We start from the raw sequence: 25,385 nt of genomic DNA on the forward strand, positions 1-25,385 counted from the left end.
GGTTAGAGTTGACAGAATTTGGCAACTAATTGGAAAAGATGAGGAGGGTATCAGTGATGATCCCAAGGTTTAGAGAATGGGTTACAGGGAGTATTATAGAATCTGTAACAGAAATGGGGAAATCAGGAACTGACAATGGTTTCAGGGGATGGGGAAGGTGAGTTGGTGGCAGGGCACTGGATTTGGAGTCAGAGGACTTGGGTTAGAATCCCAGGTCTGCCACTTACCGCCTGTGTGACCTTAGTCAACTTTCCTCCATTCCTTGGGCCTACAAAAATCATTTGTAACATATTGGGTGGCACTTAGATGAACTCTGACATCTTTTTCAGCTCTAAGTATCAATGAATCAATTTTTATAGGTTGTTCAGTCATTTCAGGAATGTCTGAGTCTTAATGACCTTATTTGGAGTTTTCTTGGTGAAGATACTGGCGTGGTTTGCCGTTTTCATCTCCAGCTCATTTTGCAGATGAGAAAACTGAGGCAAACAGGGTTAACTGACTTGTCCGGGGTCACACAGCCAGCGTCTGAGGCCAGATTTGAACTCAGAAAGATGAGTATTCTTGATTTGAGGCCTGACAGTCTATCTACTGTGCCACCTAGCTGCCCCTGTGAATCGCTAGTTAGCAGCATTTATTAAGCATCTACTCTGTGCCAAGCACTGTGCTAAATACTGGGGGATACAAAGACATAAATGAAACAATCTCCACATTTAAGGAACTTACATTTTATTGGGAGAGATGAAATGTACACATAAAAATATATGCAAAATAAGTATAAAAAATGCAAAGCAGTTTTAGAGCATAACTTTGGTTTACAACAAGACATATTGAATTTGAAAGAATTAGTTAAAATCTCATTAGGTTCATAAATGGAGAAAGAGATGCAGGCTATTATTATCATAATTATATTTGTTATAAAAATAATTGCAGCTTCTCTCTTTCTTTTTTTCCCAAGGGCACAAAACCCCAATCAAATGCAACTAAGATATTTCTTTATTTTTATAAATTTTGCATGAAGAAGTCAGATAAAATATCTAATCAACAAAACAGAGAATTGTATCCATGGAAGATCTCTACTACAGGAAATGGAAATACAATAAGGTGTGCTGTCACACCTTATTGTGTGAAGGGGTTCCTAACCTTTTTGACATTATAATACCCCACTGATGTCTGACTTCAAGACCCTACAGCCTCTGTCCAAAAAAGTTCAGCCTAGCATAGTTTAATTTTTCCCTCTGAATTTCCTATGTAATATGTTTTCCACTCAATTGTAGTTTCAAATGTATTAAGGTTCAGTATGGAACATTTGGTACACTAACAAGTTCAATTTGGAATCAAGGAGTCTGGGTTCAAATCACCTTTCTGAATCTGGGTAGATGACTTCTATGTTTCCTTATAGCTCTGAGTCTATGATCACATTTTGAATGATTTAACTCATCTGGTTCAAGTCCCCACCTGGTTTCCTTGGAATGTCCCCTTTCCCACTCCTTCCTCTCCTCATTTCAGTTTTCTTTTTCTATCCCTCTCCCTCTCCCTTTCCCTTTCTTTTCCCTCCCTCCCTCCCTGAAATGAGAACAAGGAGGTTAGAGACTTCAGGGTGGGCATCCTTGCTTGAAGATTGTGTCTATTATTTTCATCCTGCCCTGGTTCATCTCTCTGTTCTCAGCAGTCATTTGTCTTGCTCCTTGGGACATCAGGAAGATGATAGGACTTCGCATAGATGCCTATGTATCACAATTACAGTCTTATATTCACCTCCTTTCACCCACCAGATTCTCCTCTATTTCCCAAATTTCCTTTCCACGATGTTGTCTGCTTGTGACACAATCATCAGAGCCACAGGTACATAATCTCACGGGAACTTCTCCTAACGAATGATCACTGGAACCAAGCATTTGAGAAAATGCAGTCCATTCCCATCAGACGTACCTTTGTTACATCGATGTAATGCATACCTGTGAAACCTTTTATTTCTCTTCCTATGTCATCCTCAAATCTTTCATGTTAACAGAAGACTAGAAATTAAAAATGAACAGCAACAAGTGAATGTGAAACTATCATCCTCAGTCCCACCTGTTGACATTGACAGAAGCTGTTCTTTCAGTATTATTCTCTTTGGTTCCTTTTGATTTCCAGGTCAGGAGAGAAAAATATGTGTAGCAAAAGAAAATTAGGAAGATTGGGAATTGGAGATGGGGGTGGATTGAAAGAGAAGAAGAAACAAGCAAAGAAAATAAATGGTGAAAAGGTTAAAAATGAAAGGGAAAATAAGCAATAGGAAATGACAGGGATGATGAGGAAGAAGACTATTTCCAGACAAATGGATAATTGTTCTAAAGAATCTGGTGATCATTGAGGAAGACTCGTATATTCACAGCTTATTGAGTTGGAAAATCCAAAGGGAACCGTTCATGGTAATACAGTGACCACTTAGGTAGAATAACAGCCTATTTAACCCTTTGCCAATTCACCTGAGCCTGGTAGAGGTCAAAACGAAGCACAGCAGGGCTGTGGTCAAAATCATGGGTTAAGTCAACCTAACCCACTGGAGAGGGACCAGCTCTTCTGGGCAACATCCCCGTCTGTCAGTGTTCTGCCAAACCTTAGCAGAAGCACATCTGGGCCTGGGCCTAGGCCTGTTTTTCACGGCTCATTTACAATGTCCCTGTTCTATTTCTGGATACTCACTCCTTTCCAAATGACACTGGAGCCCAATTTCCCAACACCCACTTTGACAAGATGTCTGAAAGTTCTATTCAGAGCTGATCCCTAAGAAACCAATGTTTTTAGGCGCTTGATACTGAAAACAAAGAATTGGGGTGGGGGGTTGTTTATGTTGTTTTCCCCAAAACTTGGAAGGTTCTTACTCTTCCCTGGTTTGGATAGTTTCTTTTATTTAAAGGGACAGCTGCAGACAGCATCAATGCTTCCTTACCCAGACTATAAAATTATTCAGATCAAGGGCTGGGAAAATGAACTGTTTGGAAATCTGAGACCCTCACCCCAAATCAATGGAAGGCGAGTTAGCCAAACACCAGAGCTGCACATTCTCTTCGGTTTGGCACACATCAGGATACAAACACTAGAATATCATATCCAAATTCAGAAATTGAAGCTTTCGCAGGCCCCTTTCCTGGTGTCCAGGGACGCGTGAAGGAATCAAATTCAGTTTCAAGACCACTGATCCTCCTGTTAATTAGCAAACCTGTCCAAGTTTTATGTTGAGTAGATAAATATTTTGATGCTCACTGTTTAGCTTGGAGAAGAAGAAACCATGGGGACATTAGGACTGTCTTCAAGTATCTGAAGAGCTATCATGTGAAAGGGGGAAGACAGTTACTCTACTTGGTCTCAGAGCTAGGAAAAATAGGAGGAAGTTGCAAAGAGGCAAATTTAGAATTGGTTTAAGGAAAAGCTTCCTAACATTAGCATTGTCCCAAAGTATAATGGATTGTCCCCAGAGGTTGTTGTGTTTCCCTCACCCTAAGGTCTTCAGTGGAAGGTTGGATGACTACTTTTCAGATATGTTATAGAGGAGATTCTTTTCTAGCTAACCACTGAATCGATTAGATGGTCTCTGAGGTCCATTCCATTGCTGAAATTGCGTAACTTTGTGTGCAGAGATAAAAAGATAAAGATTAATGATACATCATACAATATGAGGATCAAGAAAATTCTACACGCTCAGCATTTGAGTAGATGTTCATTAAGCACTTGTTGGATTAAGTGATTAAATTTTTTCTGATATGCCTAAACTTCAGGAGGGCCAGACCTGACTGGTTATACCCCCTTGTTTCATTTGCTGTCATCTAGTGTTCTTTCAAATGCGAATCCAATAAATATTTATTAAACAGAACACTGGGGAGGCAGGGAAGACCAGGAAAGAGAGGATGGAGTTTTGATGAGAAACAGTTCCTGCTTTTATGAAGCTTGTAATCTAATAGAGGGGTAAGAGAAATACATACATAACCATAATATGGAAGAATATTTTAGAGTAAATACACTTCAAATGAATTGTGGCACAGTGACTAAGAGAGTGAGCTTTGGAGTCAAGACGTCCTGGATTCAAGTCTTAAGTCTGACACAAACTGACTCCATAACCATGGGCAAACCATTCAATTCCGCAATGTCCCAGACAACTCTCTAAAACTATAACTTACAGAAAAGGAGCAAACCTACATTGGTAGGGAGATCTTCCCCATTGGCAGTTCCCTGTGCCAGTGAAATCACAGATCAGGTATCCAAAAAAAGACATTAAAGAAGCACTTTGTTAAAAAGTGATATGTGAGATCTGAGAAAGAAGGAGTCGTGCTCTGAGTTGAGTAACTTAAAACCCAGTCTAGAGATCATTTTATCAATCATCATATCACCATCATCATCATCATTATTAACCACATCACTCTCATCTTAAAATATTTACTGATTATTCACTGAATAAATAGAAACACAGAAAAGGTTCTAGGATAATAGAATATTAGCCTAATCCATAGAGAGCAGGGAAATTAAAACCAGGATTAGAATATTCTGTTCATTTCTTTTCCTTAATTGCTAGTTTACCTTCTTGGACCAAGTTACTTACACACACAAGTATTTCTACGGACCTAAGATATTGGGCCCAGTGATTCTTTCATTCCCACCCAATTTACTCACGTTTACACAGATGTAGTCATTGGCTCTGCCATGACGAATAGAATATTGATGATTATAATATAAACGAATATAATATAGACCCCCCAGTATGGGGGTGGGGAGGGAGAGAGGGAAGGCAAAGGAATTGCAATTGCCTTCAGACTAGACTAAAGATCCTCACTCCCTCCTTGCTACTGGAACATCATTTACATGAAATTCTAAGTAGCAATTCGCATATTACAAACCCATATTGGAATGCTGTCTATAAAGGCTGTATAGGTCTGGTGGATCCATTCTGGTTGAAACCTTCCTCTGTTGTTCGTCCTTCGTTCTCACACAGACAAATGACATCAGGAGGTAATGTCTTGACTTGCAAGTGAATTGGATTTGAGTGAGGCAGAATTGTGCAAAGTCATCAGCCTCGCTCTCTCCTCCAGAGTCATCGGAATACAGTGGCAAGACATAGATCAAAATGACTAGCGATGACCGCAGAACCTTTCTTTAATCTGGGTGGGGATAAGAGGTTCCATTGGTTCAAAAAATGCCTCATACAGGACAGGACATCCCCTGACCATATTCCTTCCCCAAACCTTTAGACAGCAGCATGGCATGGGGAAAAGGGCACTGGATTTTGAGTTCCAGGAGCTAGTTGTAAGACTAAGTTCTCATACGCTCTAGCTATGTGATATATAGATCTATATCTATATAGATCTATATATATAGATCTATATAGATATAGATCTATATATATAGATCTATATCTATATAGATCTATATATATAGATCTATATAGATATATATATAGATATATATATATATATAGATATATAGATATAGATATATATATATATATATGGCAGGGGCCTTGGCCTCTCTGGTTCTCAGTTTCTTCCTCTGTAAAATCAGGGTATGCATTAAGTGTTCTCTAAGGCCTCTTCTAGCTCTAAGTGTTTCTACTATGTCCTTCTAGTCCAATGATGTCCCAAATGTAAATGGAACTTTAATGCTAATGACTCCCCCCCCCAAATTGCCTGTATTTCATGTACATGTATTTTATAGCACGTTGTACAAGAGCATAGAATATTAATTCCTTACAAGCTTCTTGTTGTTGTTCAGTCATATCCATGACAGAGATATTGAAGTAGTTTGCCATTTCCTTCTCCAGTGGCAAACAGAGGTTAAATGACCCAAGGTCACACTGCTAGAAATTTTCCAAGGCTGGATTTGAACTCAGTTCTTCCTGATTCCAAGCCCAGTGTTCTATCCACTGTGCCACCTAGCTGCCCCACCTGAAGGGCAGATTGTTTTGTCTTTGTCTTCTCAGTGTCTATCTGGTACAGTGCCTAGCCCGTAGTAGGTGTTAATAAATACCTATTGATAAATTTAGTGCAAGTAAAAATACTTTCCCTTAGGCATTCTACATCTCCAAGAAGATAAGAACTCTTGATATAATTGATCATGTATTCCTTGGAGTTTATTGAAGGGTATTAGATCTTGTCAGTAAACATCTTTTCAGGGCAGTGAACCTAAATTAAGTCAGGTCTTGGACCAAAATGGAATTGGGTTGGGAGAAGAGGGGAAGCAAGGTGGAGTGAAAAGAACACTGAACTTGCAATCAAGAAACCTGGGTTCAAGTGTTAGCTCTGCCATTTCCTCATCAGGTCTTGGACCAAAATGGAATTGGGTTGGGAGAAGGGGGGAAGCAAGGTGGAGTGAAAAGAACACTGAACTTGCAATCAAGAAACCTGGGTTCAAGTGTTAGCTCTGCCATTTCCTCATCAGGTCTTGGACCAAAATGGAATTGGGTTGGGAGAAGGGGGGAAGCAAGGTGGAGTGAAAAGAACACTGAACTTGCAATCAAGAAACCTGGGTTCAAGTGTTAGCTCTGCCATTTCCTCATCTATAAAATGTCATAGTGAGTTTAGATGGTGTCTAAGAGTCCCTTTAGCACTAACATCCTGTGTTTCTTTGAATACTGGCTACCCTTTTGACTTTTTTTTTAGGATTTTTTGGAAATTTATGTTTGTCTTTGACGTCCTCAAGATATAGGCAGCCAGTTGTTATGGTGGATAGAGCCCCAGACCTGAATTCAGAGAGACCTTAGTTCAAATCCGGCCTCAGGTACTTACTAGCTGTGTGACCCTGGGCAAGTCACTTACCCTCTATTTGCCTCACTTTCCATCTGTGAAAAGGGGGTAATAATAGCAAGGACCTCCCAGAATTGTTGTGAGGATCAAATGAGATAAAAATCGTAAAGTGTTTAACACAGTGCCTGGCAACCAGTAAGTGCAATACAAATGTTAACTATTATTGTATGTGCAGAGTACTAGAGATGAATGCTAAGAGAAACCAAGGTAAAGGTTCTTAACTTGGGGTTTGTGAACTTAAAATTTATACCTTTATTTTCAATAACCTCTAACTGAAATTTTACATTTTTTTCAATTATTTAAAAACATTCTGAGAAAAGTCCATAGGTTTCACCAAACAAGGGAATATGACACAAAAAAAGGTCAAGAGCCCCTGAACTAAGTTAGGAGTGAAAAACAAGTAGATGGGGAAAATATATATATATATATATATATATTATATATATATAAAACATAAAAATATTCTAAGAGCCAGAGAAGATTTTTCGGACAGATGAAAAATTGGATCATGGATATCTATGAACTTATTTGTACAACTAAGATCACTACTGGAAGGCTGCCAATGCACATATAGTGGAAATCTATCTTGTTTCATTATTATGTAGATTCATATTATCTACAGGTTGAACCACATCCTCTGAGAAGGAACTTGGTGCTCTAAAACCCTGCTAAAAGATTCTAATATATATATATATAACTTGACTTCCTCTCCTACTCCTAGTACTAAGATTATAAAGAAAAAGATGCTTTTAGTATTTCTTTAGTAAATCTTGTCTGCTTTCTTCAGAGTCACTGGCAAAAATTTATTCATAGAAAACTGTTTGAGGCAAGACAAGTCAAGAAGAAAATAGGACATGTGCTAACTTAGAAACAGCTGATGAGGCCAAACCCATCACTGCCTTCTGCTGCTTACTACCGGAATACTACTTGGATTCTTATAATGACCTTGTGGTCATAGAAATCTACCCTTGTCCTTTCATCTTTTTCATCATTTAGGCGGCAGTCACTTTGTAAGCAATAAGGGGCATTCAAGTGAGAACACTAAATTGGACAAATTGTATTTCTGGAAGAGACCATTTCAATAAACCACTCTGGATGGACTAGGAACATTGTTTAGGGGCTGACTCATCTTTCTTCCTTCCTGAAATTTTTTTTTGCATGTTTGTTTATTAGTTTTGTTTTCTGTTACGGGGGGTGGGGGGGGAAGGCCGGTGGAGAGCAGGGTATCGGGGGCTGAGAAAAAGGCAAGGAATAGCCAAGACCCCTTAAGTTTGGTCATTGAACTCTGCAAACCTATGTGTACAATCCCATAATAATCCAATGTCAATAAGAGAGAAGTTATAACTAGTTCATTTAACATAATTATAGTGCAGAATTCTGCCAGCCATAAAGAAAGACTTTGAACTGCTTCCCTTTCTCATTTGCCTCCTGCTTTTTATTATAGTAGGCTCAGACTTGTTGGATGGGGTCCAGGGCTGAATGGAATCCAAGGGGAAGGGAAAGAACACCAAGTATTGGTTTGTATTTCAGTGTGCAAGAAATATTGGAAACACAAAGTCTGTTCTTTTATGGATTTCTGTGGAATTCTCAAAATCTAGAATCTTGCTTCTTGGCTTCTGTTGTTATCCCCTTTATCTTCAGGACTGAAAAAGACTCAAGTAAGCCATAGCCAGAAGTGAAATTCAGTCATGATACGCGTGAACTCAGTATAAACAGATGCATTTGGGTCATGTGATGAATATCAGCCCTGGACCAATTTTACATTATTATTATTATGATTATGATTATGATTATGATTATTATCTTGGAGACAAGTCTCCAAAACTCTTAAGTTGTAGAGCAGGTACCATTCTGTATTGGTACGAGAGTTTCCTGGATAGGAGTTTCCTATGCTAATAAAAATCAAGATTATAGATCATGCTAATAGAGAATGATAAAAAGCATGGTTAATTGATATCTACAGATTTTTGGAACTTTTATATGACTTTTTATCTTCTTCCCACACAAGAACATTTCTCAGACTAGCTTGAATTTCTTCCTGCCCACTACTGAGTGGGTCATTAAATGGCCCCAAAGTAGGATGCGGGAGGGAGGCAGAGAAAAAGAAAAATTAAAGGCATGAAAAATCAGAGACTAGGTTATCTACCCCTGAATCATCAAGAATGGTCTATGAAGGAACAGGCAAAGGAGACAGAATACCATCCTTAATTTCCTTTCCCTGAGTCCTATCTATTCTATATTTTAGACAGTCACTATGTTGATTTAAATTTTTTTTCTGGTATGTGCTAAAGGGAAGTTCAACCCCCTCAGGTTCATCTGACTTAATAGACAGATGCAAATAATGAAAGGAAAATACTTACTGTTGGCCATACTCTAATCCTGCTTGTTTTATGTGGCAGACTTCTATGTTTACAGAAGATAATTAGATACTCAGAGGAGCATCTCCCATGTGTCTGAGATACTGAGGTGACAAAAGGTCAGCAAGTCCCTAGTGTGCTCCCGACACCTTTCCTTTCTCCTCAGAAAGGGAGGTCATCTCTACAGTAACCTATAGGGTAGAAGAAGCTCATGATAGCTAGTAAATGCCATTTCAAGGACATTAACCCATCTTTCTCTTAAAGTGTTCCTCACACTGTCAGTGTCATCTTTTCTGTCTTTGTAATGCTTCCATTTCTCATTTCCAAGGCTGTCATTTCATCATTTCAAAACAAAACAAAACATAGAAACATCATGGCATGAAACAGGATGGGGTATGAGAAAGGAGACACAAACCTACAGAGAGCAAACGGGAGCAAAGTTCTAATTACCCTTGCAAGCCAGCAAGGCTCTTTTATCAGGTCATTGACAGGAAGAAGAGAAGGGATGGTTTAGTGCAAAGGTGGGGAACCTGCAGCCTCGAGGCCACATGTGGTCCTGTAAGTCCTCAAGTGTGGCCATTTGACTGAATCCAAACTTCATGGAACAAAGAACAGATTTGGATTCAGTCAAAGGGCCACACTTCAGGACCTGGAGGACCACATGTGGCCTCAAGGTTGCAAGTTCCCCCACCCCTGGTTGATGACTGGATCAAACTGATCTCAAAGCATCTATTTGCAGAAGCAGTTCCTGCTTAGAAGATGAGGGTGCACCTTTACACAGTGGTGCCTGCTGGATATGGACAGAGAAGTATAAGGAAGGGCATGCCTGAAGGGAAAAGTGACAGAGCGAGAGCATTTCACCAAAAAGAGAAGGAACCCAGGACAGCAATAACCAAGGAAGCCTCACTCACAGCAACACCATAGAAAACTTTCTGCAGGATTTGCAAGCATTGACACTTGCATCCAACATGACAAAAGTGAGAAAAGCCCCTCAAAGCAGCACCTGAAGAATGAGAGAAAAAAACCAGGGCTCCTGGGAGGAGGAAAGTGTATACTATCTTGCTGAATTAGGGATCTGATCCATCCCCAGCTGCTGTAAGAGAAATTGCACAGGCATGCCAACGAGTTTCAATGACAGCAAATACACACTAAAACTAGATTGGAGCCACTCCAATCAGCAGGTGCTGAAAGGGAAATCTCTTCAGTTTGTGTTAACGTACCATCCCCCTTCTGAAAATATGGAAAAAGAAACTCCTTAACTCTCTCTCTGTCCCACCCCCACCTCATGTCTGTGTCTACATAATTGAGTGAAAAAATGTTTATGGAGGCATTAAAAAGGGGGGGAAACCTTCTGCAATAATATTTTCTTCAGGGTGGGCTCAGAGTAGATAGATTATCAGTCACCATAATACATTGTTGCTTGAGCTAGAGCACGCATTGTTGTGAGTTGGTCTAACCATTCTAGAAAGCAACTTAAAAGTATGCTAGGAAATTAAAACAGTTCTGAGGTACCACCTCTCACCTATCAGATTGGCTAATATGACAGAAAAGGAAAATGACAAATGTTGGAGGGGATATGGGAAAATTGGGACACTAATGCACTGTTGGTGGAGTTGTGAAATGATCCAGTCATTCTGGAGAGCAATTTGGAACTACACCCAAAGGGCAATGAAACCTTGCATGCCCCTTGACCCAGCAATACCACTGCTAGGTTTATATCCCAAAGAGATCCAAAAAAAGGAAAAGGACTTCTATGTACAAAAATATTTGTAGTGGCTCTTTTTGTGGTAGCAAAGAATTGGAAATTAAGGGGATGCCTGTCAGTTGGGGAATGGCTAGACAAATTGTTGTATATGACTGTGATGGAACACTGTTGTACTATAAGAAATGATAAGAGGATACTTTCAGAAAAACTTGGAAAGACCTACATGAACTGGTGCAAAGTGAAGTGAGCAGAACCAGAAGAACTTTGTACACAGTAACAGCAACATTGTACAATGATCAATTATGAATGACTTAGCTATTCTCAGCAATATGAAGGTCCAAGACAGTTCTTAAGGACTTATGATGAAAAATTCTATCCACTTCCAAAGAAGGAACTGAGGGAATCTGAATGAAGTTAAAAGCATAGTGGGGTTTTTTTTTAACTTTATTTTTCTTTTCTTTTTGTCTGTTTTCTTTCACAACATGATTAACATGGAAATATATTTTGTATGACTGCACACATATAACCTTTATCAAATTGCTTGCCTTCTCAATGAGGGGGGAGGGAAAAGAAGGTGGGGGAGAGTTCAGAATTAAAAATTGTAAAAAAACAAATGTAAAAATTGTTTTTTGCACGTAATTGGGAAAAAAATAAAATCTAAAAAAAATTTTAAGTATATTATGAAAGTGACTATAAAATGTCCTTACCCTTTGATCCAAAAATTCCACAGCTAAGATATACTGAAAGATAAACAGATCCTCTATACAGCATGATGTTTACAGTAGCATTTCTTGTGGTTACAAAGAAATAAAGTAGATGATCATTGATTAGAGAATGGCTAAACACATAGCACAGGAATATAATGGACTATTATAGCACAGTAAGAAGTAAAGAATGTGTTGAGTAGAGAAAAGCATGGGAAGAATGATGTGAACTGATGCACAGTGATGCAAGCAGAACCAAGAAAATAATATATATCCAATGACCACAATGATTTAAATAGAAAGAACAAAAAAAAAACCAGAATGTTATGTAATGATGATGCTCCAGCTTAAGTCTGAAAACAAGAGAAGAAAATTGATCCCTTTCTCTTTTATTCAAAAGCAAGGAACTATAGAACAGGAACATTGTCTATATTATCAGACTTGGTGGATAACTAATTTTATCCCCCTCTCTTTCTTGGAGTGATACAGTGGATGGAGCACTGGACCAGAAGCCAGGAAGTTGTTGTTGTTGTAGTCCTTATTCAGTCATGTCTGACTCTTCGTGATCCCATTTGGGATTTTCTTGGCAAAGATAATGGAGTGGTTTATGATTTCCTTTTCCAGTGTGTCCCCACTTTACAGAGGAGGGACTGAGGCAAATATGGGTTAAATGACTTGCCTGGGGTCACACGGCTAGTCAGTGTCTGAGGCCAAATATAAATTCATATCTTCCTGACTTCAGGCCCAATGCTCTATCTACTGTACCATCTGGCTGCCCCTAAAGTTAAGAAGACCTGAGTTCAAATCCAGTCTCAATCATTTATTAGCTGTCTGACCCTAGGCAAGTCATGTAACTCCTGTCAATCCCAGTTTCCTCATCTGTGAATGATAAAAATACCACCTACCTCCCCAGGTTGTGGTGAGAATAAAATAAGATATTTGCAGAGTGGTTTGAAAAATCTTAAAGTGCCATATAAATGCTAGTTATTGTTATTATCACTACAACAAGAGATGGTTTGCCTGGTAGGAAAGATAAGAGGAATATATTCCCAAATAAAGGCGATGTAAAAACAAAAGATGTCAATAACAATTTTTAACTTTTTTAAAATGAAAGGCTTTGGAAGGGATAATTTTTTGCCCAAGCTAAAAGTTTTTGAGAGGGACTGTTTTTAAGAGTGACTTAGATAAGAAATGATGAATAGGCTGACTTCAGAAAAACCTGGAAAGACTTATATGATCTGATGCTGTGAAGTGAGCAGAACCAAGAGGACGCTGTACACAATAATAGCCACCTTATGCAATTTTGCAATATTGTTAAACTGAACCCTTCTCACCCTTACAAGGATCTAAGACATCTCCAGAGGCCTCGGGATGGAAAATGCTGTCCACATCCAAAGAAAGAACTATGGAAGTCGAATCGCTATCACTTATTTTTACCTCCTGTTGAGTTTTGTTTCATCTTTCTGATGGTTCCTCTTATTGGTTTTAATTTTTACTTACAACTTCACTAATGTGAAAATATGTATCATGGGTATATAAAAAAAAAGAGTGACTTAGAAAAAGTCCTTATGCTCATTGGTGGATGTCATCTCTTTACAATTCTCATTCCTGGAGAAAAAACAAACAGGAAATTTGAGAATTATACTGTAGAAATGGGGTTATGTTTGTTATGTTGGTTTGTCTGTCATGGCTTAGCTGAAGATTCTGAAGCCTCAACAGCTTCTCTATTTGATGTGCAGAGAATGTATAATTTTGGAATATTATTGACCTGCATTTTCTTGGGCCTAGCTAACTACAGACGGGTCCTGGGTTCTGAATTTACTCCTCAGGAGAACACATGTGGTGTGGTACAGAAGGCCCTGGAACTGGTATCTGTCTCACAGAATGATAGCTTTACAATTGGACCTCCATCTCTTCTTTATAGAACTGGGGGAAATGAAGGTGTTGTAAAAGAAAAACCATGTCAATGTAATTGTATTTTTTGAAAGATGAAATTAAAAAAAGAAAAATACGTAGAGCTGGAAGGAACCTTAGAGATCTTCTAGTCCAAGGGTGGGGACCTGCAGCCTCAAGACTGCACGTAGCCTTGAATTCAGTCAAAGGGCCACCCTTGAAGACCTAGAGGGCCACATGTAGCCTCGAGGTTACAGGTTCCCCACCCCTGAATTCTAGTCCACCTCCCCCTAACTCCATTTAATAGAGAAAAAAACTGAGATCCAGAGAGGTAGAATTACTTGTCTAGGGTCACACAGTAAGTAGCAGTGTCAGGATTTGAATCCATATTCTCTGACTTCAAAAATCCATGGTCCATATCCCAGCTCAGACATTTATTTAACATGTGACTAAGGACAAGTCATTTTACTTCTTAGAGCCTTGGTTTCTCACTCACGAATTGGGACTAATAGTATTTTTTATTGCCTATATCATAGGGTTGCCATAAAGTCCAGGTTCCTGACCTTGGATCTGTGAACTTTTAAAAAAAATTCTGATAATTGTATTTCAGTATAATTGGTTTCCTTGAAATCCTCTGTATTTTATTTTATGGATTTAAAAACATTATTCTGAAAAGAAGATCCATGAGCTTCACCAGCCCGCCAGGGGTGCCCAGGACACAAAAAAGTTAAGAATTCTTGCTATGAAAAAAGTACTTTTATAAATACTGAAGCATTATAGAACTTTGAGTTATAATTACTGAGAGAAACATAAAGGAAATAGCTTTGGTTCGAGAATCTATAGACCTAAGTTTGCATTCTGGCTCTTGACACTTGGGAGCTATGAGACCATGAACAAGCCACTTAATTGCTCTGTACCTCAGTTTCCTCTGTTAAATGAGAATAATAATACTTTTACTGCCTACTCCACACTGTTTTTGTGAGGAAAGTGTTTTATGAATCTTTTGAGTGTTATATCATTATAAATTTATCTCTTCCTCCTCCTCCTCTTCTTTCTTCTCCTTATCCTTTTTCCTCCTTTCTCTTCCTTCACTTCCTGCTTCTCTTCTTCTTCTTTTTCCTCTCCCTCCCCCTTCTCCTTCTTATCCTCCTCATGGCTCCTGAGCTAGGTCAGAAAGTAATACAGTCTGACAGGTCCCTTCAAGTTTTTACAGCTAAGTGGATTTTAAAGAGAAGCTCACAAGATTTTGGGTTCGTCTCTGTCCCAGTGGTGATGCTTCATGTCTTTTAAGGTTGTTGTAGAGCCTTCTAAACATAAGCCCTTGCAATGGAAATGACCTCTGTCTTCTGGTAGACAGTGAGGCAGATGTGATGCCCTCCTTGGGTTTTTGATGGCAGTTGTGATGCAATGGAAACTGCAGTAGATTTGAAGTCAGATAGATGTGGGTTAGCAACTGAATTAATTTGGATGAGTCATTTAACTTGTTGGTGCCTCCATTTCCTAGCCTGTAAAATGCTATCCAAATAGTCATACTGCCTACCTAGGAGACCTTTCATAAGGGTCAAATGGAATAAGATTTAGAAGGACTATACAAATGTCAGATATTATTACTGTTGCCATCTCACCAAGGTAGCCACTTTAAGCTGTGTTGGATAGAATGTAAACTCCTTGAGAGCAGACACCATTTCTTTTTGTCTTTGTACCCCTAGCACCACTCATAGTGCCTGGCACATAGTAAGTGTTTAATAAATGTGTGTTGATAGATTGTTTGATTATGCACCTACCTTCATTTAAGAGAGCATGTACATAACTTTGCTTATTTGGAGGAACAAAGCAGGCAGTATAAAATCTTAGCTTCTCAGATAACTTTGCCATACTGAAGATATAGCTGTGTTTCTGGTCTTTCTTTCTACCATTTAACCTGCGGCTCTAGACACAGCTGCTTTCCCACATTCAGAAATTGGCCCTCACTCCTAGTTTCTCCCACCCATCTACCAACATTGTTCACTATTTTTTCTGGGGGAAAAAAGCAGCTTCCAAATAATTGGAAGAGGGAAAAGAAGGTTATGGAAAGAGGGTTGCCTATATGTAATCAGAGATGTTCTGCAGCCTGAAGGAGACATTTTACTTTTGTCTTTCCTCACTCTGCATGGTATTTTTATTTTATTTATTTTTTTATTATTTTTAATATTTTTTTAGTGAGGCAGTTGGGGTTAAGTGACTTGCCCAGAGTCACACAGCTAGGAAGTATTATGTGTCTGAGACCGGATTTGAACTCAGGTCCTCCTGACTCCAGGGCCAGTGCTCTATGCATTGCATGGTAATTTTGACTTAGTTTCATATGCCAAATGTACAGAAGAAAGGGTACCATCCCCTGCCTATTGGGAAGACTTACATTGAAGTTGGAAAAATTGGAGAGCATCAGGGGTGCTTCACAGTAGTTCAGCTCCCAACCAACCTGGGTTAGTTACCCATTGTTAGTCAGGCCACCCACGTACCATCTGCTCATCCCCTAGGAGATGTTGCTGCCCACCTGGCTCCCTTTGAAGTGAGCAGAGAAAGAGAGAGAGAAGGCAGGGCTTTGGCTCACAAAAGGGTTACAATGTGCTCTGTTAAAGATCTCCGCCTCCAATTCCTATCCCATTTCAGAGGTTATTCTATGTGAATGGAAGATGATGAAGGCCCCCTGGGGAAAAGTTTGGAGAAAACAGATTCAAAAAAGAGCTGAATGGTGAGCCAGAAAAGGACTACTTTGGCCCTGAGCAGTTTCTTCTCTATGACCATAGTCTGCTTGTGCTTCCTTATCTCTGTCAGGCAACAATATCCTCGTGTGTTTGGAAGGATGCTTGGTCTTGCCAGGGGAAGCAGAGACTTTGCCCACTGACACAGTGATAACACGCTATGCACTAGGAAAGAGAGAAAAGCAGGACTAATGTAAGAGGAAGACAAGAGGTTAAAGAGGGATGAGAGAACAAAGAAAATAGCTTCAGCCTCTAAGGCGTGTTACATCTCAGTGATTGGGAAAGACCAGAGGAGATGATAAATCTGTGGATAGAATCTGTGCCTGTAAATGATGCAAAGGGGGAGGAAGAATTTAGTAAGTGCCTATTTGTAAGTCATTGTGCTAGAAGCTGAGGATTCAAAGTCAAAGCCCCTCCCCCAAATCCTGTCCCCAAGGAGCTTCCATTCTTTGGGGTAAACACAACATTGAACCAGCCACACCATAATCTGAGGAGAGGGAGCCCTATTAAGGAAAGGTTTCCCACAGAACTTGTTTCAGGTGATCCTTAAAGGAAGCTGAATAGTGAGGAAGAAATACCAGCCTGAGGATGGTCCATTAAAGGCATAGAGATGGGAGATGGAACGGGGACAATCCATTAAAGGCAGAGAGGATGCAATGCTAAGTTGAAAAAAAAAATGGCCAGTTTGACTTGAATGTAGACTATGGAGAGCTATCTCCCAATATTTCTAGATGGTCTGGGGGGGGGGAGGAAGAAAAGAAAAGAATTAGTACCTTCAGAGATTTGTCTTCTGGCCATACGTATGCAAACTCAAGAGGTCATCAGTTGATTGAGAACACTAGCTTTGGTCCTACTCTTCCCAGAAGGTGAGAAAATCAAGCTATCCTTTTCCCTCAAGTGTTCCTTAAGGTGCTAGGAAATAAGTAAATGGTGAAGAGGCAGCTAGGCAGGGCAGTGGGAATAGAAGACTGAACCTGGAGTCAAGAAGACTTGAGTTTAAATCCAGTCTCAGACCCACATCCTAACTGTGGGACCCTGGGGAAGTCATTTAGTCTCTGCCTCAATTTTCTCATCTGTAGAATGGGGACAATTGTAGCACATATCCCCCAGGTTGTTTTTAGGGTAAAAAGAAATAATATTTGTAAAGTGCTTTGCAAGTCTTAAAGTGCAGTATAAATGCTAGCCATTGGTATGATTGTTATTATTGGCATTGTGAAGACCTCGCCTATGTTCATTGTCAAGCCAGGCTCTCAGCAGGGGTGAGGCCTCTCTCCCTGTGCCAAAGGGGCTCTGTTTTTACATTTACTTTACTATCCATCTCCTTCTCTCCCTTCCAGCAATGTGCGGCTTTTCTCCCCTTCCAAATTGAGCGCTAGCCTGGGGGTCGGTTTGGTGTAACGGGATGAGAGCTAGGTTTGGAGCTAGAGGTGGCTGTTGTTTGGTCCTTTTACTCATGTCTGATTCTTCATGACCCCATTTGGGGGTTTCTTGGTAAAGAGCCTGGAGGGATCTGCCATTTCCTTATCCAACTCATTTTGCAGATGAGGAACTAAGGCAAACAGGGCTAAGATGAATCTTCCTGATTCCAAGCCCAGCGCTCTATTCCTTACACCATCTAACTGCCCAAGGACTTAGGTTTAAATCCGGACTCCACTTACTACTTGTGCAGCTATCGGCAAGTCGCTCAACCTCTCTGGGCCTCAGTTTCCCCGTCTTTAAAGTTGGGGAGAGATCAAACTAGATGGCCTCTATGGTCCCTTCCAATTCTAAAATTATGTGCTCTCTGATCCTGAAATGGATGGCTGAGCCACCGTTGTTGCTGAATTCCAGACAGGTCTGGCTGGGCCTCTTCTCAGAGCCACGCAACCATTGCTGTTGATCACACACGTACTGTGCAGAAGAACCCCTGTGGTGGGAAGAAACATTGGAAGATTGGAGAGGGTGCCTTGAAGTCAGGACTACCTAGGGTCATATCTGACTCATACACACTGTTTGACCCTCTGTGACTCTGAGTTGCAGAACAGCGGCTGATTTGCATTAATAGAGAGACTTTCCTAGCCGGGAGATCTCTCCATCAATAAAATCACAGGTCTAGGTTGAAAAAAAATTGCGTGACACTAAGCTAGGCCCTGAGATACAGTGACAAAATAAAAGACAGTTTCAGCCTTCAAAGAATTCACGTTCTTGGGGCAGCTAGATGGCCCAGTGGATAGAGCACCAGCCCTGAAGTCAGGAGGACCTGAGTTCAAATATGGCCTCAGACCAAACACTTGACACTTACTAGCTGTGTGACCCTGGGCAAGTCACTTAACCCCAATTGCCTGCAAAACAAAAACAAACAAAAAAAGAAAAGAATTCACATTCTGAGGGGAGAGGTATGAATGTGACATATACAGCGGTAATCAACTGACAGTCTAAGTTTCTTGTATTTCCTTCACACAACTATTTTTTTTGAATAGCTTACCTTTCTACATGGAGTTTGTTTGTCCTCGTTGATTGGTGTACCAAGTTAAAAGGTAGCCAGGTGACGTGGTTCAGTGAGTAGAATGCTGGATAGAATGCTGGGCCTGGAGTCAGGAAGGCCCGAGTTCAAACCCAGCCTCAGACTCTTACTAGCTGTGTCACTCTGAGAAGTCACATTACCTCTGTTTGCCTTAATCCGCTGGAGAAGGAAATGGCAAACAACTCAAGTGTCTTTGTTAAGAAAATCACACGGACAGCACTGGTGTCCTGTGGTCCTATGGGGCCTGAAGAGCCGAACTGACTGAACAACAATAATGACATTCCCAGTGGGAATACCGCCCCAGGAATTGGGGCATCTTTCCTGTTTGAAGAGGCATGGGTGGTTGTTTCTGCGCATTCATCAATATGATTTTCTTCTTAATGTTTTATTTGTATATCACCTTTCTTTTTGAATATAACCCTCTCTCCTCCCTTACCCAGTGAGCCATCCCTTGTAACAAAGATCAGAAAAGAAAAAAGTAGTTCTGAAAAACCAACCAAAATATTAACCGTGTCTGATAGCATATGTAATGTCCATACCCATAGTCCTGCCACCCCTCTAAAAGAGGGCAGGAGAATACCACGTGTACCATCCTCGCTGACACCTCCTCATCCTTTCCAGGTGAGCAAATTAGGTTGGGACCAGGAGCCCCTGAACAAATTCATCACTGAATCATTACCGGTTGTGGCCTCAGCAAGGAATGCCACCTCCATTTGAGACACACATTAAACTTCAATTTGGACAGGCACCATGTGTGAAGAATAGCGGGAAGGCAATTTGTTGACTCTCTGACTTGGAAGGACTGGGGAGAGAAAACAATTACAGACGATAAAATAAAAGTTGCAAACAATACATCAGGTGATATTTTATTGGGGTCTTTGAGCTATTTCCCCTAGAGAAACCATTTAGGATGGGGTTGAATTAGCCATCTGAGTCTCTTTGGGTGCTTGACTTTTATTCAAGGGCCTTGGAGTTAAATAATTCATGCTAATAGTCTCAGCAGCAAGGAGAACAAATTGCCAAGGCTCCAGAGATGCATTTCCATTACAAGGCACAGCCCTGGACGAAGTTTGTGATGAAAAGCCATGTTAAGTGGCTTTCCTTTCATGCCCTGATTTCTTTCTGCAGCCTGAGAAAGAAAGCATCATTGCAAGAATGAGGATAGGCTCGAGTGTCCCAGGGGAGAGACTGCCCAGAATGATGCTTGAGCCAATGAATAGGATTTTCACATTAAAAATAGCAACCAGAAATTCATTTAACCCAACTCCGTACTAAGGGGGGTGGGAGAGAAGAAGAGGTGGCAGCTGCAGTTGGAGGTGGTGTTGATATTAATTCTACCTAGGGATTTCAAAGTTCAAGCGTCTTCAAAGAATCTTAAACGTTTTCTGAAATTTGAGTTGGGGGTGTAATTGCTCAGCAGTCATTAAACCATGTGCACCACCTGCACTTGCGATCATTTTCAGAATGGGAAAGGGAAATAGGCTCCCTGGTTTTCTCCCCACGTGCTTTTAAAACTCCATTCTGGCATTGTGATTTGGGTGGGAGTGGGCCAAAAGCAGCTAGGTAGTTAATTCAGTAAGCATTTATGAAGCACCTACTTTGTGATTCCTTTTTGACTAAGTACCCCTAAGGTGGTAGATGTTACTAATATCTAGAAGCCATATCATAGATATTTCTATTACCAAAGGAGATAATGTGTAAATCATATTGCAAATCTTAAAGCATTATATAAATACTAGTTCTTAGTATTATTATCTCATCAGAGGCTCTGCAGCAACCTGTGAGATAGATACCCCCATTTTACAGATGAGGAAACCAAGTCTGAAAGAGGTAAAGTGACATGCTAACGCATAAGCAAGTAAGTGTCTGGGGCAGGATTTGAATCGAGGCCTTCCATGTGACCTTGGTCAAGTCTGCTCCTCTCTCAGCCTAATTTTCCTCCTGTGTTAAGTAAGGGGATTGGACTTGATGATCTCTAAGGTTTCTTCCCACTCCAGATTTATTATCCTGTGACTCCCAGGGTGACATTCTCTCTACTGTGAACAGCAGCCTTCACCAGCTCCTAGGCCAGCCTTGGGACAAATAACTAAAGGAAAAAACCTTCCTCTTTTGTTCAGATTAACCTGATTGCCACATCAGCTGCAACCTTGCTTCTCAGATCTCATGGAGCATTTTGCTTTGCGCTCCTCCTACGTACCTATTGGCTAATATCTATTAAAGTTACTTATGCTTGTCCTATCTCCCCACTAGATGGTAAGTTCCGTAAGGGCAGGGACTGTGTTGTGTCCTAACTCCTATCTTCCCCAGCACCAAATTGACAATCCACATATTGTTGTTCAGTTTTATCTGACTCTTCATTGACCATAGAACACTGATAGTGCCATGGGGTTTTCTTGACAAAGATATCGGAATGGTTTGCCATTTCCTTCTCCAGTGGCAAATAGAGGTGAAATGACTTGCCCAGGGTCATACAGCTACTAAGTGTCTGAGGCTCGGTTTAAACTCGGGTCTTCCTGACTCCGGGCCCAGTGCTGTATCCGCTGAGCCACATAGCTGCCCATACATAGTAGAGGCTTATGAATAAATGTTTGCTGAATAAATGAATGACTTAGTGAGTGAATGGATGAATGTTGAATGCTAGAGAGACAAAGCTATACAGGGAAGCTTCTAAAGCAATGATTTTACACCAGCTCATTTAACGATTGTTATTCCCCCCCTGTAACTAGCAGATTTGCCTCAGCTCTTGGAAATCCCCTGCTCTCATCCCTGCTTTGTCCACAGCTTTTCTGGGTAAGGAACGGCTTCCCAGGATAGCTGGCTGCCTGCAGAGATGGCAGAACCTGCTCTACACGGTTTACTCTCCTGGATTCCCCACCCCCTTTCACTCCCTCTGCTCCCAGCTCCTTTGCTCTTTCACTGGGCTCTAGCTGTCACTCTCTCTCCGGGAGTTTGCTTGATAGAAAGGTGAAGCTACTTAATCTAATCTGCAAAGTGCATTTTCAAGTTTTTCTATATCCCTAAGCCACAGAGGGTTGTTCAAAATTCCTTTTGAAATAATTATGGTGGATTCATGAGATCCTTGGAAGAGTTCAGTCGGTACCTTCAGCATTTGTCTCATGATCAGACTATTTCATCATCTCACTCAGGAAAATAGAAATAAAATAAGAAAGATAACTTAAAATAAAGTGAATTTATCCATTACACTGGAGGGATCTCTATGAAACTCCATTTAGGCTGTCAAACTTAGCCAAAAAGTCTTTTTTTTTAAAGTTAAGCTTTTTAATATTACAGAAAATATTTAGTCAAACAGACCAGAGCCCATGTCATCATCGGACTCCTCGACTTTTTTTTTTCTTCCTCTTTTTGCTTCTCCTCCACTGGGGCAGCTGTGCTAGCAGAAGCAGCCTCCCCGACAGGGGCAGCACCATCAGCTGCTGGGGCAGGTCCACCAACTCCTACATTGCAGATGAGACTTGTGATGTTTACATTGAACAGGGCCTTTGCAAATAATCCAGGCTAGAATTTACACCTGCTGCTTTAATGAGGGCATTGATTTTATCCTCCGTGACCGGAACCTCATCATGGTGAAGGATGAGGGCAGAGTAGATCCAAGTGAGCTCGGTGATGGCCATTTCAGGAGATGGATGAGGAGAAACTTGTTTGTAGGGGTGTTGGCTGGCTGACGTGAGGATTCACCCCAACAGGACCTTAAATTCCAAAGAAGAACCAAGAACCTTAGAAGAGCCCAAAAAGTCTTTAAGCTATATTGGGAGTTTAATGTCTCTCAGTAGGAAAAAAAATCAGTTTAAAAAAATTGTGACAGAATTGATGGATTCTTTTAAGTGATGACGGGTTGACTCAGGCTACACACTGGTTAAAACAGTTATGCATGCAGAAAAACAAACCACAAAATAATAGAGCTCTATAGTACTACATATTTTTTCAAAGTACTTCTATATTTACTGTTTCAATTCCTCCCCATAGCACCTGTGAGGAAGATAAACCATATAATTACCTCCGTTTTAGTGATAGGGAAAACTGACATGGAAAGTTATGTGACTTACCCAAGGTCACACAGTCAGTTGAAGTCAGTCAAGTCTAGACCATTGTCAGGTCAAAGTGCATGTCATCTCACCATGCGACCTCTCTTTTTTGGAGGGTAAGTCAAATAAAGAATTTTCTATTTTGTCTTCTCACAGGTGCCAAGAGCAAAAGCCCTGTGCAATTACAGAGGGCAGAACCCAAGTGACCTGAGGTTCAACAAGGGAGATATCATCCTTCTTCGAAGACAGCTTGATGAGAACTGGTACCAGGGAGAAATCAATGGCATCAGTGGGATCTTCCCCACCAGCTCAGTGGAGGTCATCAAGCAGCTGCCCCAGCCTCCCCCACTCTGTCGGGCTCTGTACAACTTTGATTTGAGAGATAAGGAAAAAAGTCAGAACCAAGACTGCCTGACGTTCTTCAAGGTAAAGGCGCGAGCTGGGGAGGGGAAAATCTATTAAGATAATAACTGGAAAGTGATGGTTTATATCATTTTAATAAGAAGTTTTGTTTTTTTTCCTTAAAAAAGCATCAGTGACTCGTAGAATAGTTTTTCGGGCAAGGCTGAGACTGGTTGTCTTGGGAGAGGGGCAAAGGTATGCTGGGAAATATTTAATGTTTAATAACCCACTTTCTGATAAAATGTATGCTCACGCACGTTTACATTTAATTTGCATTATTAACATTTTCCTCATCACTTTCTTATGTCTAGAAATCAACAAAATTATAAAACAAGTGCTGATTTATAGTTTGCTAATCTTCAGGCTATACATGCTCACACTGAAGATTTACAGTAGGCTAACAATGGACAGAGCTGGTTCTAGTTGCCTCCAGCCCACCTGGGAGGGGCTAATGATTGACACACTCGACATCATGCTAAGCACCCAGGGGACTCTAACCACATCTAAAATGTAACCAGCCCAAGGTACCACCCTTCATCTGGTGGCAGTCATTGAAATCTGGCTCCTAGAAGGAAATACTAGGCTCTATGAAACTATAAAACTAGCTTCATGTTTCCAAATCAGTTCAGAAAAAGCATACATCACTTAGCTCTATTAAAAGAAATCTTGGAGACAAACTCAGGAAAAGAAAGGTAAAGTTATTTTATTTAGCACACCAAGGCAGCAGGCAGTTGGGTGCAGCAGGCCGGATTCAAACTGTGATGCTGCTTTTTGTAGACTGGAGTAAATAACTTCCATGAAAAGGACAAAAGTATGTTGATTAGTGCAAAAATCAAGGCAAGCCAGATGTGGTCAGACAGAAGATGGAAAGATGAAACATTCACCTCTTGGGTATACATGGAAGGGAATGGGTGAGTTTAGTTCAGGTGATCATTACATGTCCTACTGTGGGTAAGAATCCCTTAGAAGAAATGCAGTAGCCCTTATTGTCAATAAGAGAGGGAGAAAAGCAATACTGGGGTATAATGTTAAAAATGACCAGAATCATATCTACTTGAATCCAAGGCAAACCGTTTAACGCAAGTAACACAAGTCTATGTTCCAACCACTGATACTGAAGAGACCACAGTTAATCAGTTTATAAAGACCTACAACATCTTCTAGAAATAACACCCAAAAAAGATGTCATATTCATCATAGGGAATTAAAATGATAAAGTAGGAGATCAAAAAATAATTGGAATAACGGGCAAGTTGGCCCTGGAGTACAAAATGAAGCAGGGCAGAGGCTAATAGAGTTTTGTCAAGATAACTTGCCAGTCATAGCAACACTCCTTTTCATTTTTTGTTGACTTATTTTGAATTATCAACAATCACTTCCATATGCTTTTGAGTTGAAAATTTTTCTCCCCCTTCCTCCCATCTACCCACCCCAAGACGGCGCACAATCTGACATAGGCTTTACATTTACATTCCTATTAAACATATTTTCACATTAGTGAAGTTGTAAGTAAAAATTAAAACCAATAGGAAGAACCATCAGAAAGAGGAAACAAAACTCAACAGAAGAGAAGAAAAAAAAAAAGATAGCAATTCAACTTCCATAGTTCTTTCTTTGGATGTGGACAGCATTTTCCATCGAGGCCTCTGGAGATGTCTTAGATCCTGTATTGCTGAGAAGGGTTCAGTTTATCAATATTAGTCATTGCACAACATGGCTGTTATTGTGTACAAAGTCCTCTTGGTTCTGCTCACTTCACTCAGCATCAGACCATATAAGTCTTTCCAGGTTTTTCTGAAGTCAGCCTGTTCATCATTTCTTATAGCACAATAGTATTCCATTACATTCATATACCACAACTTGCTCAGCCATTCCCCAATTGATGGGCATCCTCTCAATTTCCAATTCTTTGCCACCACAAAAAGAGCTGCTATGAATATTTTTGTACATGTGGGTCCTTTTCCCATTTGTTTGATCTCTTTGGGATATAGCCCTAGAAGTGCTATTGCTGGATCAAAGGGTATGCACATTTTTGTAGCCCTTTGGGCATAGTTCCAAATTGTTCTCCAAAATGGTTGGATCATTTCACAACTCCACCAACAATGTATTAGTGTTCCAATTTTCCCACATCTTCTCCAACATTTATCATTTTCCTGTTTTGTCATGTTGGCCAATCTGATAGGTGTGATGTGGTACCTCAGAGTTGTTTTGATTTGCATTTCTCTAATCAATAATGATTTAGAGCATTTTTTCATATGACT

The 25,385-nt window shown here is 40.3% G+C and overlaps 1 protein-coding gene across 1 annotated transcript in view; it reads left to right on the top strand.

Annotated features, from left to right (window-relative positions):
• The window catches only part of SH3RF2 (SH3 domain containing ring finger 2), a 189,173-nt gene that overhangs the window by 41,579 nt on the left and 122,209 nt on the right, over nt 1-25,385 (top strand). The window contains exon 3 of the mRNA XM_020964305.2: nt 22,879-23,148. Coding sequence (XP_020819964.1) covers nt 22,879-23,148 — 270 coding nt within the window. The remainder of the gene's footprint in view (nt 1-22,878; nt 23,149-25,385) is intronic.

This window comes from Phascolarctos cinereus, unplaced genomic scaffold, assembly GCF_003287225.1.
Source record: "Phascolarctos cinereus isolate Bilbo 61053 unplaced genomic scaffold, phaCin_HiC Scaffold_2;HRSCAF=192, whole genome shotgun sequence".
NCBI classification, from domain to species: domain Eukaryota; kingdom Metazoa; phylum Chordata; class Mammalia; order Diprotodontia; family Phascolarctidae; genus Phascolarctos; species Phascolarctos cinereus.